This window comes from Gobio gobio, assembly GCF_949357685.1.
Source record: "Gobio gobio genome assembly, chromosome: 3".
Taxonomy (NCBI): domain Eukaryota; kingdom Metazoa; phylum Chordata; class Actinopteri; order Cypriniformes; family Gobionidae; genus Gobio; species Gobio gobio.
Genome location: NC_137099.1, coordinates 49,455,933 through 49,473,725, shown reverse-complemented (window position 1 = coordinate 49,473,725; position 17,793 = coordinate 49,455,933). Strand labels below are relative to the sequence as shown.

Sequence of the window (17,793 nt, the reverse complement as noted above, 5' to 3'; positions counted from 1 at the left end):
AATGACGGCAGAGTTGTGACGGTTCCTCGTGAACAGAGGCGGACAGTTGTGAAGTATTTTTAGTTTCTACTCAAGTACATATTTCAAGTATATGTGCTTTATCACTGTTTTTCTTTGGAAAACGTTTACTTCTTTACATTCCAAAGCATAATGTCATACTTTTTACTGCACTACATTTAATAAATTAGAGGGGTTTTTTTACCTTTTAATACTTAATTACATAAAAAAGTAATACTTTCTTATTTGTACTCAAGTAAAACTTTGAATTACTTTTACTTGAGTAAAAGTAAGAAAGTACTACCTTTTTTTAATGTAATTAAGTATTAAAGGTCCCATGGCATGACATCTTCATTTTATGAGGTTTTTCAACATTAATATGAGTTCCCCTTGCCTGAATATTGTCCCCAAGTGGCTAGAAATTTAGATTGGTGTAAACCGAGTTCTGGCTGTCTTTCTCTGCCTTTGAGAAAATGACAGGCCAGACAAGCCAATCCTGAAGTCTCCTGTTATGAAGTCATAACAGGAATGGTTACCTCCCTTTCCTCCACCCAGAGAATTTGGCACGCCCATGCAAGCGCTATATTTGTCCTCGAGATCATGGCTTGTGAACGAGTGAATACTGGCAGTTTCTCAGTGTTTGGATGTACAAATGAAAACAAGTCTTTTTTCAGTTCCTTCTGATCTGTGATCAGTGATTTCTGATGTGTAGCTAATTATTCAAGTTCACACAGAACTTTATTCGTGCACACGCTGTGGCTTCTCTCTCTCCCGACAGAATGGTGTTTTCGTGTTACTATCTTGTGAGTCAGTGTTTTTGTCTGTCCTCGTCGCGTCTATCTATTCTAAAATGGGCATACAGTCGTGAGTTTCTGCTCAACATCAGCAAAGCCACATCTTTAGAGATAAACCTCACACACGCCGAAGCTCGGGCTGCACTGACCGGTCGGCCTTCAACATCCCCGACCCCAAGTACTGCATCTGGCCCACAGCGGAGGCGCCATACACGGCGCAAGATTAAGCAGAAGGGGGGTAAGCGTGAGCGTATCCGGGCTAGGCTAGCCATCTATTCCCACAATAAAATGGATTAAATTCGATTACTGCGCTGTTGTGTCTTTTTTTGCGCTGTGTACTCAATACGCGTCACTGACGTTTTTCATATGATAGGAAAATATCTAAAAATAATGCTATAATCAACACTTACTCGTAACTCGTTCATCTCGACAGCTGTAATGGTACATTACTTGTGTTACAAAGTTGGTAGGATAAGGAGGAAGACGGACTCTGCATGACTGGGACTCAGAACTCTCATACAAACAAAATAAACTTGCGCTGACAGCGCTCTCACAACTCCGTACAATATCACTTTGTTAGCAATCTCTCCGTCTCTGGTCCATTGATGTCCGGTTCGTGAACAAATCTTTCTTTTGAACCGGTTCTTTTTAGTGAACCGGTCAAACCAGTTCACCAAATTGGACTGAATCGTTCTAAACGGTACTAAAGTTACTAACTTTCTGACATGAGTGACAGCCCCTCCGACTAGAAATAAACTAATAACCTGAAGTATATGCTAGTAACTACAACAGTTCACCCTGAACTGAGACGTGATGAGAAGTGAACTCGGGTCCATCCGTCTCTCTGGCAGCAGCTCGTGCGTCGTAGACCTCGTTAAACCACGCCCCCTCCGCTACAAGATCTGATACTCATTTCAAATGCAAAGATGTCAGCCAATCACAACAGTGGATGTTTTTACTGAAGTCTCACAGCAGACACGCCTCTTGAAACAGGGCATTCAGCCACAGGGCAAACAGCAGTATAGAAAAAATGCCTTTTATTTCTAAATTATGACATTTTATGATGTAAAAATCATACTAACAATATAAGTACACCTCAGAATATATTATAAAATAATAGAAAAATGCCATTCCATGGGACCTTTAAATGATATTCAATATGAAACGTAGTGCAGTAAAAATTACAATATTATGTTTTTGAATGTTGTGAAGTAAAAATTTTCCAAAGAAGAACACTGATTAAGTACATATACTTGAATAATAAAATTACTTGGAAAGTAAAAATACTTCACTACTGTCCGCCTCTGCTCGTGAATTCCCTGCTACTTGAAAACAAAGAAGATGGCTGCTGCTGCTGGTGAACTGCGGTCTTTCGAATCGGCTTTGGCCGTGACTCTGGAAGACTTGGAGTTAAGGTTTTCTTTGAGAACAGAACAAAGAACGGCACTGAAGTCATTCTTAAGAAAGGAAGATACGGCAAAAGTTTAATCTATCAACTAGCTTTGTTGCTCTGGTTAGTTGTAGCGCTATCCTATTGCGTGCAGAGGGAATTTGAAAGACAACCGTTTATCCCGCCCCTCGGATTGAGCCCTGCCAATGGTGAGTTCCCAGACCCAACATCTTGATGTGGGTCTGGCTTGTCTGGCTAAGATTAGCTGCTTTATTTACATAATCTGAGACTTTAACTGAGGGTTGGTATATCATGGTAAATGTCCAGGGTTTTTTGAAGTTTGGAATGTTTCGTATCTTACTGCTGACCTGAGATCTCCTTAAATATTTGGATAAAGGTTGTAACTAAGAGTATCTGCACTTTGGTACCCGAGCTGTGCTGTATGCAGTTATAGCGCCCTCTATTGGAGTGTCATGTGTCGCTCTGACCCTTCAATGTTGTGTCTGCAGGCGCTTCCCTGTGGAGGAGATTCCTGATGATGAAAAGGAGTGTGCTAATTGGTTACACAAGCTCTATCAAGAGAAGGTATGAAGCGAAGTTTTTAAAAACCTAGTCCAAATATATTTATTTTAATCTGATTTATTGGATTAATGTGAGCTGCAATTTATCCCATGACCCTCTTCTTTAAGGATGCATTACAAGAGCACTATGAGAAGGAGGGCAGTTACCCCGGCCCCACCATCATACCCAAACGCCGGATTTGGACTCTGCTGAACTTCCTGTTCTGGGCTACTCTCCTGCTTTCTCCGCTTATTAACTTTGCCTGGGATGTCTTTGTCAGCGGCTCTCCCCTCCTCATCATTGGCTTCATGATCTTCCTCATTGTCGGTCAGTTGTTGCTTCCTTAATGTGATATCACAGTTGTTTGAAGTTATTTTATTACAGGATTCTTTTACTTGATTACTGGTTTAATTTCCCCCCCTTGTCTTCAAATCTTGTGGTCTTTTCTGCTTTTTGCTGTGAGAAAGCAAAAATCTATATATTTATACTCCATATTTGATAGCTTAGAGATCTGTGTGCTGGTTTTTTCACTAAAGATTACAAGTGGAAATACACATTTAAACTAAACTATCTGCTGATTTTGTTTAAAGTAGTGATGCACCAAAATATATTTTTTACAGATACAGTGAAACTAAAGTTTTTATTTAGCTACTGAAAATGAAGTTTGGGTAAATATATTATAATTGGGTTATTATTGAGTTGTGTTCAGGGTTTTGTGTTCTCAGTTGATACATTTAAACCAGTCGTAGTGTACAAAACACTGGCGGTCAAAAGTTTGGAATAATTTTTTTAAATCATGTTTTTGAAAAAAGTCTCTTATGCTCATCAAGGATCCATTTATTTGATGAAAAATACAGAAACTGTATTATTGTGAAATGTTATTACAACTTAAAATAAATGTTTTCTGTTTTAAAATGTAATTTATTCCTGTGATGGCAAAGCTGAATTTTCAGCATCATTACTCATTCTAATATGCTGATTGCCTGTTGTTTTTTTATATATATATGTATATGTATATGTATATGTATATATGTATATATATGTATATATATTCTTTTGCAAGTGCGACGGTACTTGCATGTTAGCAAATTTTTTTTATATATATATATATATATATATATATAAAATAGCTTGGTTCAAATTCCTAAAAATTTGGGTTGCAGATAAATGACCATGGGAAAATGTGGGTCTCATGGCACTAGTTAATTCTTTATCCCTGTCACCGTTTCTCTCTTCGCAGCTTCTGTAGCAGTTCGCCGGCTCATTGGAGTAACCGAAGTAAACAAGACGGGATCCAGCTACGGCAACGTAGAGGCCAAGAAGGAGAACTAAACATTTTCACCGTGTCAACACCATGTGGCCACTGTAACGCTCACCCTACGGTCCAGCCTCAGGCACAGAGCTGCCCTGTGTGCAGTTATCCTTCTTTTTACAAAAAAAATCGAATTAAAAAAAAAAAACCGAATGAAATATTAAAATCTCTTCAATGCAGCATTGGGAGGTATATAGGGATATAACTATAGATATAACTTAATACGCTAGTCTAAAAACCTTATGATCATTTTTATGAAACAACTAAATGGGAAATGGAGGAGAAGAAGCACTCATCAGCTGCAGATCGATGCTGACATGCTTGTCTCCATCGGCGGAGAAGGATGACCTAGAGCGACCAACCGCTGATTCTAATCACCCTATCAGTAACTTTTCCCTCCTGTTTAGCCCTACCTTTTATGGACATAAGACTGCCCATTTTCCCAAAACAAGCCCACTTGCTGTCTTAGTTCCCTATTAATATTTATCACCTCCGGAAGTGTTTTGTAACACCTTCCTTCACTGCATTTACACTATCAGTACCTCCATATCAGTAGCCGTTTCTTCACAACGTTTCTCTTTGGATCTTCACCTGAAGCCACACTGAGTCGCTCTGAAAGATTTTCTATGCTCAGAATTTCATGTCACAGCCTGGCAGAGCATGCTGCAGTGGAAGAAGACAAACAGCTCGGCCAATCAGAGATGAGATGGTCATGTCACAGTCCCTAACTAACAAATGAACTGCTGTAGATCTGTGTCGAGTCTATTGCAGCTGGACTGACATTGGTGGAAACTGTTATATGACCAATTTGACGCAAATAGAAATTGATTGAGCAGGGTTTCTAAGGAGAAGCATGTATTCTGTAACTTTACTCCCCCTTTTGAGACCTTTTCACAATGGTGTCTTATCCCACTCCATCACCATTGCATCACTGGGTATACTGAATAAGCAATACATGTTTTCTACCAATGTACCCCTATTCACCTAGAGCAGCGGTGTCCAGACTCGGTCCTGGAGGGCCGCTGTCCTGCAGAGTTTAGCTCCAACTTGCCTCAACACACTTGCCTGGAAGTTTTAAATATGCCTACGAAGACCTTGATTTGCTGGTTCAGGTGTGTTTAATTGGGATTGGAGCTGAACTCTGCAGGATGCGGGCCCTCTAGGAGCCTCCTGACCTAGAGCACCTCTTTAGTTAGGCTGCAAATTTGTCCAAATAATTAAAGGCCCATTGACTCACCATCTCTAGCCATGTGTAATTCATGAAATATAGGGGTTAAAGAGTGAGATCCTGAGAGTAGCTGAATGACCAATAAGAAAACGATCAGTTCTGTCAATAAACAAAGTTTGTGAAACCTGTTTAGTGTGAAAAAAATGACACTAATGGTTTGTAAATAAACTTTAGAAGTTTCTTCTTGACCCAAACCAATTTGATTTTAGATTAATGCACTTCATACATTTAAAGTTATCTCTCTCTTTTTTCCCACCCCATTGTTTTCAATATGCAACTTGGTATTTTTCATGGCGAAACAGGAAACGACCCATGCAAGCCTTAACGGAACAGAACAGTGCAGCTTCTTTGTTTGGTGTGTGTGCTTGGACGGTTATGATTCTCACATACCGCGCCGGTTTGCTGGTCCTCAAATCATCCTTCGCTGTGAGATCCTTCATGTAAGGACTTTGAAGATGTGGAATTCATAAGATCTGTGGAAGATCTGCGTGACACAAGTGATGTGGTTTGTAATTTCGGTCAAAGACCAAAGTTCATAAAACTAAAATATGGATGTACCAGGTTTAGTTTTTACTTGGTTGGAGAAATAGTGAGTATTTTTATTTTTCACCAGTTATTGCTAAGAGACTGAATTTATTAATTTGACAGAAAGCAGTGATTGCCACAGAATATTTTTTAGGAGATGATTCATGTATCTGATTGGATTGTGTATAAAATAATGTAATAAATGGGTGGCAATTCAAAGTAAGCTTGCTGATCTGGGATCAGTGATTAGTTAAGACCCCTTCGGACAGGGTAGGGCTCTGAGCCAAGATGCTCTAATGCTGTTATGAATGTGTTGCCTGATCTGAGGCCAGAATTCCCACTGCTTGTAATACATATTGCTACTATATACTGCAGTGTTGAACTGACGAGATTGAATTTGTAGCGTACAGACTAAATGGCCGGCTTTGGAACTGCTAAACATTATAGAGTGTTTCTGACTTTTTGAAAAAGGCGGTATGTGAACTGAGGCTGAGTAGAACTAGAAATTTAGTCTGTTCAAATCACCACAACTTTTTTTTTTTTGTATTTTCTTCCAGATCAATTAAAGCATTCAGTGTGTGACTGGGACTTGAGTCGTTTCATTTCATGTTATGAATAACTAGGTTAGAGGAATTTCCTTTTTTATATATTAATATAATGAAAGATGCATTAACTGATAACACCTTGTAAAGAATAGAACTGCAAAAAATATATATATGTCTTGGTTCGCTTATTTATTAGTGCAATATGTCTCTGCAGAAGTATAAATGAACCAACACTCAAACTTTTTGACACGCTTGACTGCATGTTATGAAAAGCTTTGATCTGAAGGCTTATGCTTAAATGCCTAAAATAAGTTTTTGTCGAAAACTGAATTAGTGTTACTTCACATTTGTAATGACTGTGTAGTAATAAAGAGTGTGTCCACATTTTTGACCCTTTAGTGCCTGAAAAAGAAAATGCTGTTTAGGGACTTTCATTTCAGATGAAGTCTCAGATTTGAGGCTTTGTGTTGCGAAATGCAAGCACTGTCTGTCTGTTTAGACATTGTCAGCTGTGACCTCCTCTCAGGAATCGCATGACTTGGTTTCATCAGGTCATGCGAATTTGCTTTTCTTCTTGCATTTTTCTATTATTTTGTTTTTGCAGAATTGAAAAAAAAAAAACGAAATAACAGCAGAGCCGGAACCAAGAGACATTGTTATTAATGCATTCAACAAATATGCTGCAAAAAAAGTGTAAAATTGCCCCACCAGCCAGCAAGCTTAGTTTAGGCTTAGGCTGGTTTAAAGGGATAATTCACCCAAAAATTAAAATGACCCCATTATTTACTCACCCTCAAGCCATCCTAGGTGTATATGACATTCTTCTTTTAGACAAATACAATCTGGCTCTTCCAAGCTTCATAATGGCAGTGAATAGAGGATGATATTTTGAAGCCCAAAAAAGTGCGTTCATCCATCATAAAAGTACTCCACACAGCTCCGGGGGTTACCTTCTTAAGCAAAGCGATGCATTTGTGTAAGAAAAAAAATCCATGTATAAAACTTTAAAAACTAAAATAACTAGCTTCCGGCAGACGGCCTACGCAAGGCGACTTGCGCCAAAAGAGTAACCCCTGACGCAATGTATGACATAGGAGTAGCGTAAGCTTTGACGCCTCTCGCGGTTCAATCAAATCGGGATGGGCAACAAACTCAAGCTCCTCTTCTCTTATATTGAAATCCTCTGACATTTCTATTTAATTCCTGTTTTAGACTTCTAATTCGTGGCCGGTGTTTTGTTTTGCTCTATCCTCTGCGCTTCCGCGTTTATCAATGCATCAGGTCTAGGGTTACTGTTTTGCAGTAAATCAATGCGTATGCCATCTGCCGGAAGCTAGTTATTTTAGTTTTTAAAGTTTCATATATGGATATTTTTTCTTACACAAATGCATCGCTTTGCTTCAGAAGGCCTTTATCAACCCTCTGGAGCTGTGTGGAGTACTTTTATGATGGATGGATGCACTTTTTTGGGCTTCAAAATCTCATTTACCATTCACTGCCATTATGAAGCTTGGAAGAGCCAGGGTTTTATTTAATATAACTCTTGATTGTTTTTGTCTGAAAGAAGGTCATATTCATTTTTGGGTGAACTAACCCTTTATAAGTCAAAGGAATAGTTCAACCAAACATGAAAATTCTGTCTATTTTTACTCTCTTGTTTGAATTTCGTTCTTCTGCTAAACACAAAAGAAGATATTTTGAAGAATGTCTGTAACCAAACAGTTAACGGGCCACTTTGACTTCCTTAGTATTGTATTTTGCCCCCATAATATTGGGCTTGTCTACTGGTTACCGACATTCTTCAAAATATCTTCTTTTGTGCAGAGCTGCCAACTCTCACGCATTGGCCGTGAGACACACGCATTTGATTGGTTTCACACGCTCACTCGCCACACCCCCGATTTCTCACGCTGAAGTGCCAACCCGGTCTGTCAAATGCCTGAAAGATGAGTTTATCTATATATCTATATCTACATGTTGAGCCGATCATGGTTTCGGTGAGGGGGTTCAAGATAAATGTGCAAATAAATACGGTGTTGCGCAACCTAAAGCTACAGGTTCTGACGAGAACGAGCCTGTAATGAGCGAAGTGGAGCGCTGTGACGTGTCTTTCGCTAACTATGGTCACAAGTTCCGTCATTTATAAGCAGTTAAACGAGTCGTGTTTCCCGAAACTATAGTTCCAACGAACGTTCGCAAACAGCATCGCAAGGTTGATTTGCATACATTTTGTTCTTGCACTGATGTTAAATTTGTAGCCATTTTGCACTTGGGCAGCCAGTTTGAGATAGGCCTATAGGCTATATTTGAGTATTGTGTGTAATGATCCTGACAGTTTTTTCCATTGAAATCACTGGGGAAAAGTGTCCCAATAACCCTGAATGCCTATACTCTTTGAAATCATAATTACATTGCATTATGATGCTTGAAACCCCAAATATTATAACATTCTTCATGAACAATTATTCAGTTATTTGTAACAATCTCATTGTAAAAAAGAAGAAAAAGAAACATGGTTTCAATGTAGCCAGCTACTTTTTGATAGTAACTTGTAGTGTAGCTATTTTCAAAAGGGTAGCTTGAATATAACTTAACTACTCAAAGTAGTTTTTACTACAACACTGTTTTTTTAGATCAGCCACAGCAAAAAAGAACCACACAACAGACAGAAGAGCAACAGACAGGACAGACAGTTATTTTCCTTTTTCTTCTGTAAAAGTATGCTGTATGTTGATGTATAATCAATTTGTTCTATTTAGACAAAAACATGCCTCTACATAGTGCTTTAAAATTGTGTGTGTGTGTGTGTGTGTGTGTGTGTGTGTGTGTGTGTGTGTGTGTGTGTGTGTGTGTGTGTGTGTGTGTGTGTGTGTGTGTGTGTGTGTGTGTGTGTGTGTGTGTGTGTGTGTGTGTGTGTGTGTGTGTGTGTGTGTGTGTCTATAGGATATACTGTATACAAAGCGTCATATAGATGCACTTTGTCTTAATAGAAATAATTAATTATCAACCTTATCTATCAAAGGCAAAAAAGAAATCAACAACAAAAACCAATACTACCCCATTCAAATGCTGATGCAGAGAGAGTGTTTTCTGTGCTGTGTGTGTGTATATATATATATATATATATATATATATATATATATATATATATATATATATATATATATATATATATATATATATATTTTTTTTTTATTATTATTATTATTATTATTATTATTATTATTTATTTTATTTTTTGTTGCAATTTTTGCTTTGTTCGCGGCAAAATTTTGGTTGGCCCCACCAAATCTCACTAAGTTTTTTTGAAAAGTTGGCAGCTCTGTTTTGTGTTCAGCAGAAGAAAGAAACTCATACAGGTTTGGAACACCTTGAGGGTGAGTAAATGATGACTGAGTTTTTCATTTTGGGGTGAACTATGCTTTTAAGGGTTTAAAATGCTAATTATGTTTCTTTCTTTTGTGTGTTTGTTCGAAACAAACCGTTGTAACACCCGTTGTATATGTGTGTAAAACTACGTCCCCACCCCCCGTTAACCGCTCAAATAAAGGAGGCATGGCTATCAGGTCACATTTGCATGTGTAAGCAAGTGCTTATCCACTCCAAACACAAACAATGGGGAAGTCGTTGAAGAAACCGTATGTCTGTCCCAGCAAAAGAAAAAGCACTTAAACCCGGTCATTTGTCACGTTGTTTCGACCAGAGCCGCATAGCTCTCATCCGAGTGACTCTGCTCAATGCTGCCGATCTGTCCGTGACCACGGGTGGCAGACATGGGGGTCTGCTCTTTAACACATCAGATCGATGCCTTAAACATCCTTCATGAACTGCGAGCTCACGCGACAACCGGTAATGCAGATGGCGAAGGCCAGTGTTCAGGTGCTTTAGCGGCCGGTAAAGTCGCTGTTCGCCCGGGCGATTTCATGAAGGAGCCCCGCAGGCTGAAGACTATCGCGGAGAGAGCGCGAGAGAGCTGCATCACGCGACTGCTCGAGATACTGACACAGCTCATATCGATAGAGGAAGACCTAATGAAAAATGTTTCCTACGAGAAGAGTTTGCTCAAGCGTAAGGTAATATGTTTTTGTTTTTCTGCTATAGTCTATAGTGTACATTTTGTGTTATAACGACACAGTCAAATTATTACGTCTACTGGGCTACCTATGTTGGATTAGTCATTTATTTTGGTCTAATAGCAAATCCATTAAACCATTAAATCACAGTGGACGTTTGTAGTCAGATACTGTTAATTAAACATGGATGGATGGATGGGTGGATGGATGGATGGATGGATGGATGGATGGATGGATGGATGGATGGATAGATAGATAGATAGATAGATAGATAGATAGATAGATAGATAGATAGATAGATAGATAGATGATAGATAGATAGATAGATAGATAGATAAACAATTTAGTATTTTGTTTTATTATTTATTTTTTAATGGTTGAATTGTTTAATATAGGCCTATCAACTCTGAAAATAATGGTAGGCTAGGGTGACCATTCCCAGGACATGTAGCCTACTGTTTTCAAGTCCTTTCCTGGCCCTAATATTACAATTTTCTATCCATTCAGAGGGGGCATACTTTAAATGTATTGAAATTAATAAGGAATCTTTGAGTAAACTTCGAGTATCATTTGAGTATCTCATTGCCGGGCAGAGTGTCCTGGTTTTCGGTAATCCAAATATGGTCACCCTATGGTAGGCTATATTGGCATCTTTTAACATCCATAGAACCTTTCCATTCCACAAATGCTTCAGTTTAAAAAAGTTTCTTCAGATTATTAAAATCTTCTTCACACTAATACAAAATGGCATCTCTGTGAAAATCCCCTTTTGGAGCCATTAATTTTTTTTATATATATATATATATATATATATATATATATATATATATATATATATATATATATATATATATATATATATATATATATATATATATATATATAATATATTATATAGTTTAGATAAGTTTATCTAAAGTTTATCTTTAATATATATATATATATATATATATATATAGTTTAGATAAGTTTAGCACCCACATATAGCCTAGTATGTGAATGCATTACTTGAATGTGATTATATCTGTGACCTTTTTTTTGAATTATTCATATTTTTGTCATTTCTTTCAGGACAGTGTTGATCTGAAGAACATATGCTTAAGAATGGCTATTGCAGAAGGTAGTTCTCGCTCTAATAGAGACTTGAGGGAACTTCGGGACTGTCTTCGACTTATCGTCGGTAACCTGCTCGCTTGTGTGCGAGATGAAAACAATCTCTCGTCCACCGTGACCACTCACAGACTGAGGGAGCTGTCTAACTCCTTCCCTGATATCTGAAGATCGAGGAATTTGTGAATTCTAAGGAACTACCTCTTGCTTGTGAATATAAACACACTACCTTTTCTTAGAAAAGAAAGAAGCCAAGGCCTATCTGTGAATCACCAAAAAATGTGAAATCAGATTCTGATCTTCACAAGAAGTGTTTTGTGATGAAAGCTGTCTATATCTTCAGTTTGTTGAGTGTTGTCTTCATGTTTCTTGTTTTGCGTCAGCTATACTCAAGCCTAAGGATGACAGAACAACATTCTCTCAATGCATGCCGGTATCATGAGTCTGTGCTCGGCTGACTATACAGGTAAAACTAGTCTAATAGCTGCTGGTGCTGAATCCATTCTCCACTCAGCAGGTGTAATGGCTGTCACACCTCGGGATGGTCTGGTGTGGCCGTCTTTGTCATCTGCTAAAAAAAGAGTTAAGGAGTGTGTTGGGTGGGGGAGGGGTGTGTTTAAAATGCCTTTTGTATTTGTGTATTCGTTGAATGATTATGACATTACAGTGTAATTATGTTCCAAATAAAAAATTATCAGTGTTACAAACCCTGTTGGTCCTAAATATTTGATTATGAACTCTAGGTTTTACTGTTTGTTTGTTTTTGATCATTCCATCCAAAATCAAATGCTTCTGGTCCTTCGCGTGCTGCCAAAACAGTGTCTACCCACTGAGGCATGGACTCTAGAAGACCCCTGAAAGTGTCCTGTGGTATCTGGCACCAAGACATTAGCAAGCAGATCCTTCAAGTCCTGTAGGTTGTGAAGTGGAGCCGAGGAACTTGTTGGTCCAGCACATCCCACAGATGCTCAATTGGATTCAGATCTGGGGAATTTGGAGGCCAGGGCAACACCTTGAACTCTTTATCATGTTCCTCGAAGTCGAACCATTCCTGAACAATGTGTGGTAGGGCGCGTTATCCTGCTGAAAGAGGACATTTCCACCAGGGAACCCCAGGTCTGCAACATGGGTATTTAGGTAACAATTTAGTTATAGGTGGCACTCGTCAAATTTACATCCACATGAATGGCCGGACCCAGGGTTTTCCATCAGCACATTGCCCAGAGAATCACACTCCCTTCACCAGCTTGCCGTCGTCCCACAGTGCACCCTGGTGCCATCACTTAGGTAATCGGCGCAAATGTTACACAGCTGTCCACGTGTTGTAAAAGAAAAGGGGACTCATTGGACCAGGCAACCATCTTCCACTTCTCCAAGGTCCAGTTCTGATGCGTGCATGTCCATTGTAGGTGCTTTGAACAGTGGACAGGGGTTATCATAGATTTCTCTGCAGCCCATATGCAGCAGAGTGCGACACACTGTGTGTTGTGACACATTCCTCCCATAACCATCATTAAAATTTCTTTGACTTGTGCCATAGACCTTCTGTTGGCTTGGACCAGATGGGATAGCCTTGCCCTTGTGCATCAATGAGCCTTGGGCGCCCAACACCCTGTTACCGGTTTGTCCCTTCTCTGACCACTGTTGGTAAATCCTCACCACTGCTGACCGTGAACAACACACAAGCCTTGCCGTTTCAGAGATACTCTAACCCAGTCGCCTTGCCATAACGATTACATTCCTGCACTCTATGATACTGGCTCATATTGAGTACTGTATCACAAGTTGGTCCTATACGAGTCATGCTGCTATTGGGCCAAGCGAAGTATGCTACAAAAGAGCACTGAAAATATTAGACAAGAAACCTTCGTCATATCACCATTGTCAAATTTTAGATAAATATAAGTTTTTAAATTTTGCTAATTTCAAATTATTTAAATCAGCCTGTCTAATCTATAAGGTTATACATGGTCTGGCGCCTCCACCATTGAGTGATTTTATAAAACAAAAGTCTAGCACTGTTTCCGGGTCTCGAGTGACTTAAGCCACTGTGAGGGGTGATTGTGACTTGACATTTAGGCGGACCGCCTTTTCACAGAATGTCCTGTCATATCAGGGAGTGAGTTTCTGGAATAGTATTCCACTGTCAATGAGGGAAAGCACAAGTCTTCCTACCTTTAGGAGTAATTTAAAAGTGTGGCTGAGGGACACACAAATATGCGATCATGGTTAGTCAATCATTACCAGACGTAAAATAAGTGCATTATAAAAATGGAATACGATTATCAGTGTAATACGGATTGTGCAGTAAGAGTCAGTATAACATGGGTTGTGCAATAGGGGTCATGCGGGTCAGTGTAATGTCAGGGCATGTGCAAAATTGTGGTTTGTGCAATACAGTCGATGCTTTCCTGTTTTCTATATGTCCTTTGTTGTCCACTCTTGTTGTTATTGTTTGTTTTAACATGAGGTGATCAATGTTCTTGTCTTTGTGTATATAGTCTGTTTATAGTGTATCTGTATGTATTTATTAACTTGTGTGTAACACCAACCTGCGGGGGTCTGCAGATGGAAATTAGCCTAAGGCTATAATCTGGCATATTTACATTTGCGAAAATGTTCATTAATATGTATTGTCCCCTTTTATTTTTTTCAAATAAAAATAAATAAATAAATAACTTTTCTCGTGTCAAAATTGCTCAGATCTTTATTCCTGTCCATTTCTCCTGCATCCAACACCTTTATTTACGACAATCAGATTGTTTGCTTACCATCTAGTTTACCCTTTACTTTAGTAGGAGATCAAAGAGATTCGCTTAACCTGTGATTGCACTCTAAAAAAAAGGTTCTATATGGCACCAAAAATGGTACTTGGCTCGTAATCATAGGGGAACCTTTTTAAGTGCTATATAGCACCAATTTTGGTGCTTCAGTGGTTCTTCAGCGGTTCTTTGACTAAGGTGCTATATAGCACCTCTGATGAACCACTTTTTTTTAGAGTGTGGTCATTATGTTTTGGCTCATTGGTATACCTATTTGCTGTGTGAACCAATAAGATGTACTGTTGTATGTGTAGAATCATCTCTTGTCACTAGATGGTGCACAAAACCAACTTTTTACTAATTTAAGCTGTCTTGTGTCCCCACCATCTGAAGATATTTTTCAAGTATTCAGCTTTTACTAGTACTGGTTAATTATGGTAGGCTACTCTTATATGTACGCATTTAAATAACCAAATATCAAATCAAGAGGGTCTGACTACAAATAAGACAATTTAAGACTACATGCTGTACTAGCTTTATAAGAGGACATGCAAGCTAGGCTGATTTTAAGATGAGTTGACTTTTTCCCGATGAGGGAAGTGGGTGAGAGGCCAAGGTTCAAGATTCACATTTCATTACTGCTAATACTGCTACTTGGAAGACAGGGTTTAGATTAAGCCCGGATTAGGCCTTAGTTCAATAGGCCATTTAGGTAGCTTTTATAAAAGTGCCGTAAACTTTAAAGGTGTGCATCTTGAGACAAAACAATGACACTGACATATTTTAAGATATGCCAATGCAAGTTGCTTTCAGTTAAAACAGCTCAAACATGCATTTTAGACTAGGACTATCTTAAGCCTTGTCTGTGAATCTGGGGGTGATAGTTTAATAGTAGTTTAACCCGGTTTCACAGACACGGCTTAAGCCTAGTCCTAGACTAAAATGCATGTTTGAGCTGTTTTAACCGAACGCAACTTACACCTGCATATCTAAAATATGTCAGTGCCATTGTTTTGTCTCAAGATGCACACAAATGTTTCTTTTTCTAAAGCACGATTATATAAAAAAAGCTACTGAGGCAAAATGTCCTATTTAAACTAGGCCTACTCCTGGTTTATTTTAAGACCTGTCTGTGAAACCAGCTAGTCATAATTTTGTTATAATATTGTTTTGAACTGATTGCTATTTTTTGAGGGTGCCAAAATCCTAATAATCAAACTAAATCATAATCATTATTCATGTTAATAATAATATAGGCAATCCACAACAATAAATGTAAATGTATTGTACAATACAAACATGTATTGCCCCCGTTTTTTAATTAATAGATATTTTGACCACTCAAATAGGAAATGTGAAAAAATCGTCACCTTATCAGAAAATTTCCACAGAATGATTTAAAAGTATATAGCCTAAATTAATAAATTATTATTAATATATAAAAATAAACTAACAAATGAAATCTAAATGTATCCTAGAGCGCATTACTAAGGATGATGAATACTTTTTGTGAGATTGTCAATATCAAGTCTGATCAGTAGAGGACGCCATACACACATTTTATGTGGTTTCACAGACTACGACTGACTCAAAATCGCTTAGATTTGGGAATTCATTAGATGCCACCACGTGTCATCTGTTTCACATCTGATATTGTGTGTGTGAAGCTGTGAAGATTCTCCTTCTTGTGAGTAATAACAGCATTCTAGAGTTATTTCAGATTTACCATCCGTCAGAGGAAGTGTTGATGAGCACTAAACTGAATTAAAAACAGCTGAGTCGGTTAAAACGAGCGAACTTCTCATTTTACCTCGTAATGTCCTTCGGTTTTGGAAACCCCTTGAAGACTGTTTTCTACTAGTTTTTAAAGATCTTCTCTTCTGATTCAAGTACCACTCTTAGAAAACAAGACGTTTCAGTAGGTTCTATACAAAGGTTCTATACGAAAATGTAATGATTGCATCATATTTTCATGCTTAACGAGTTATTTACATTGATTTTCTAGTGATAAAGTATGTCTACAAGCTGCTTAATTCATACATTTTAATAATAAGCACAAAAAAATAAATAAAACTGACCTCATGATGGGAACCCCTAAAAGGCTCTATATATGAAACTCCTGCTTAAGGTTCTATAATAGGCCTATAACATTTTCTTCTATAAGTGCGCTTACCATTTTAACCATAGAATAGTGTTTCTAAATAAACAGCCAAGTTACAACTAGTCAAAAGTTTAAATTTCTTCCCAGAAAATCATATATGAGGTGCACATAAGTACACATTCTTTCTTAAGGCCCATCACACTTTCTGAGGAGTGACATTTTGTGCCCTAACTGTCTGTGGCTGGTCTCTCATGACGTTGTTGTTTGCTGTTGTTTAGCATCCACATCCACGAGACCGACTGAACTCGGCAACCCCAAGCTCATGGAGGTCTGGGTTGAACCGCTGTGGGCTCCTGACAGGCCAATAAGAAGCCAGCGCTGTGGCTGTAGACATTGTCCAGTGGGATGGATAGCTGGGCTATTATGTCACTTCCTGGGACATGGCGATAGCAGACCCAGACAGATGAGTAAAAGGATGAGTGCTGTGTGAGAGGAAGATCAGAGGAGAAGCCCATGAGTTGTTGGGGGTCCGTAATTGCCTGTCTTCTCACCCACACTGTCTTTTTAGACATTGTCGACACTAAATTCTTATGTCTTTCTTGTATTACTTGTGCTTGTGTGTCACTCAAGCTTCTCCTCTTGCATCATTTCCCCCCCTCATCCTTTTCCCTCTTCTGTGTTTTTTTATTTTATTTTGTATCTCTACCTGATTAGGAGTTCATACTATTTTTCTTTTCTAAATGTAATATATATATAGATGAGACTGGGGCTAGTTGACACACTTTATAATCAATTTTAATCAATTTCTGTATAGGCATATTATACATTAAAATATTGGCTAAATCTGACATTTCTACCATTATTGCCCACACACATTTTTTTTAAACTAATTTATGAAACATCAGCAGTATTTTTTTTCCTGAAAGATGCATTAAATTGGTCAAAAGTGACAGTAAAAACATTTATTCTACATTAAAAATCTATTTAGAATAAATGCTGTTCTTTTGATCTTTATATTCATCAAAGGATCCTGAAAAAATGTTTCCATAAAATCATCATATCAGAATGATTTCTGAAGGATCATGTGACACTGAAGACTGGAGTAATGATGCTGAAAATTCAGCTTTGACATCACAGGAAAAAATTACACTTTAAAATATATTAAAATAGAAAATAGTTATTTTAAATTGTATTAATATTTGTATATATTTCTACTGTATTTTTGATCAAATAAATGCAACCTTTGTGATCATAAGAGACTTTTATGTTCAAAAACATAAAAAAATCTTACAGACAGTAGCATTTAAAAAATACATCTTCTAAAAATAAAAATCTGTTGAAAACTGCTAACTTTATTGGGCAGAAATATAGCACGGTGACAAGTTGTCCGAATGG

General features: G+C 38.0%; 2 protein-coding genes across 13 annotated transcripts in view; both read left to right on the top strand.

Annotated features, from left to right (window-relative positions):
* Nucleotides 1–6,389, top strand: part of agpat3 (1-acylglycerol-3-phosphate O-acyltransferase 3) — a 34,803-nt gene extending 28,414 nt beyond the window's left edge. For all 12 annotated transcript variants that reach the window (XM_079811715.1, XM_079811723.1, XM_079811717.1 and 9 more), the window contains 3 exons: nucleotides 2,691–2,766; nucleotides 2,871–3,069; nucleotides 3,983–6,389. In XM_079811715.1, coding sequence (XP_079667841.1) covers nucleotides 2,691–2,766; nucleotides 2,871–3,069; nucleotides 3,983–4,074 — 367 coding nt within the window. In that variant the 3' untranslated portion in view covers nucleotides 4,075–6,389. The remainder of the gene's footprint in view (nucleotides 1–2,690; nucleotides 2,767–2,870; nucleotides 3,070–3,982) is intronic.
* Nucleotides 6,390–9,958: 3,569 nt separating this feature from the next.
* On the top strand, nucleotides 9,959–12,239 carry dleu7 (deleted in lymphocytic leukemia 7). The gene is made up of 2 exons (XM_079811457.1): nucleotides 9,959–10,425; nucleotides 11,497–12,239. Exons 1-2 carry the CDS (start codon nucleotides 10,126–10,128, stop codon nucleotides 11,701–11,703), a joined length of 507 nt encoding a protein of 168 aa, XP_079667583.1. The 5' UTR covers nucleotides 9,959–10,125; the 3' UTR covers nucleotides 11,704–12,239.
* The last annotated feature ends 5,554 nt before the right edge of the window (nucleotides 12,240–17,793 follow it).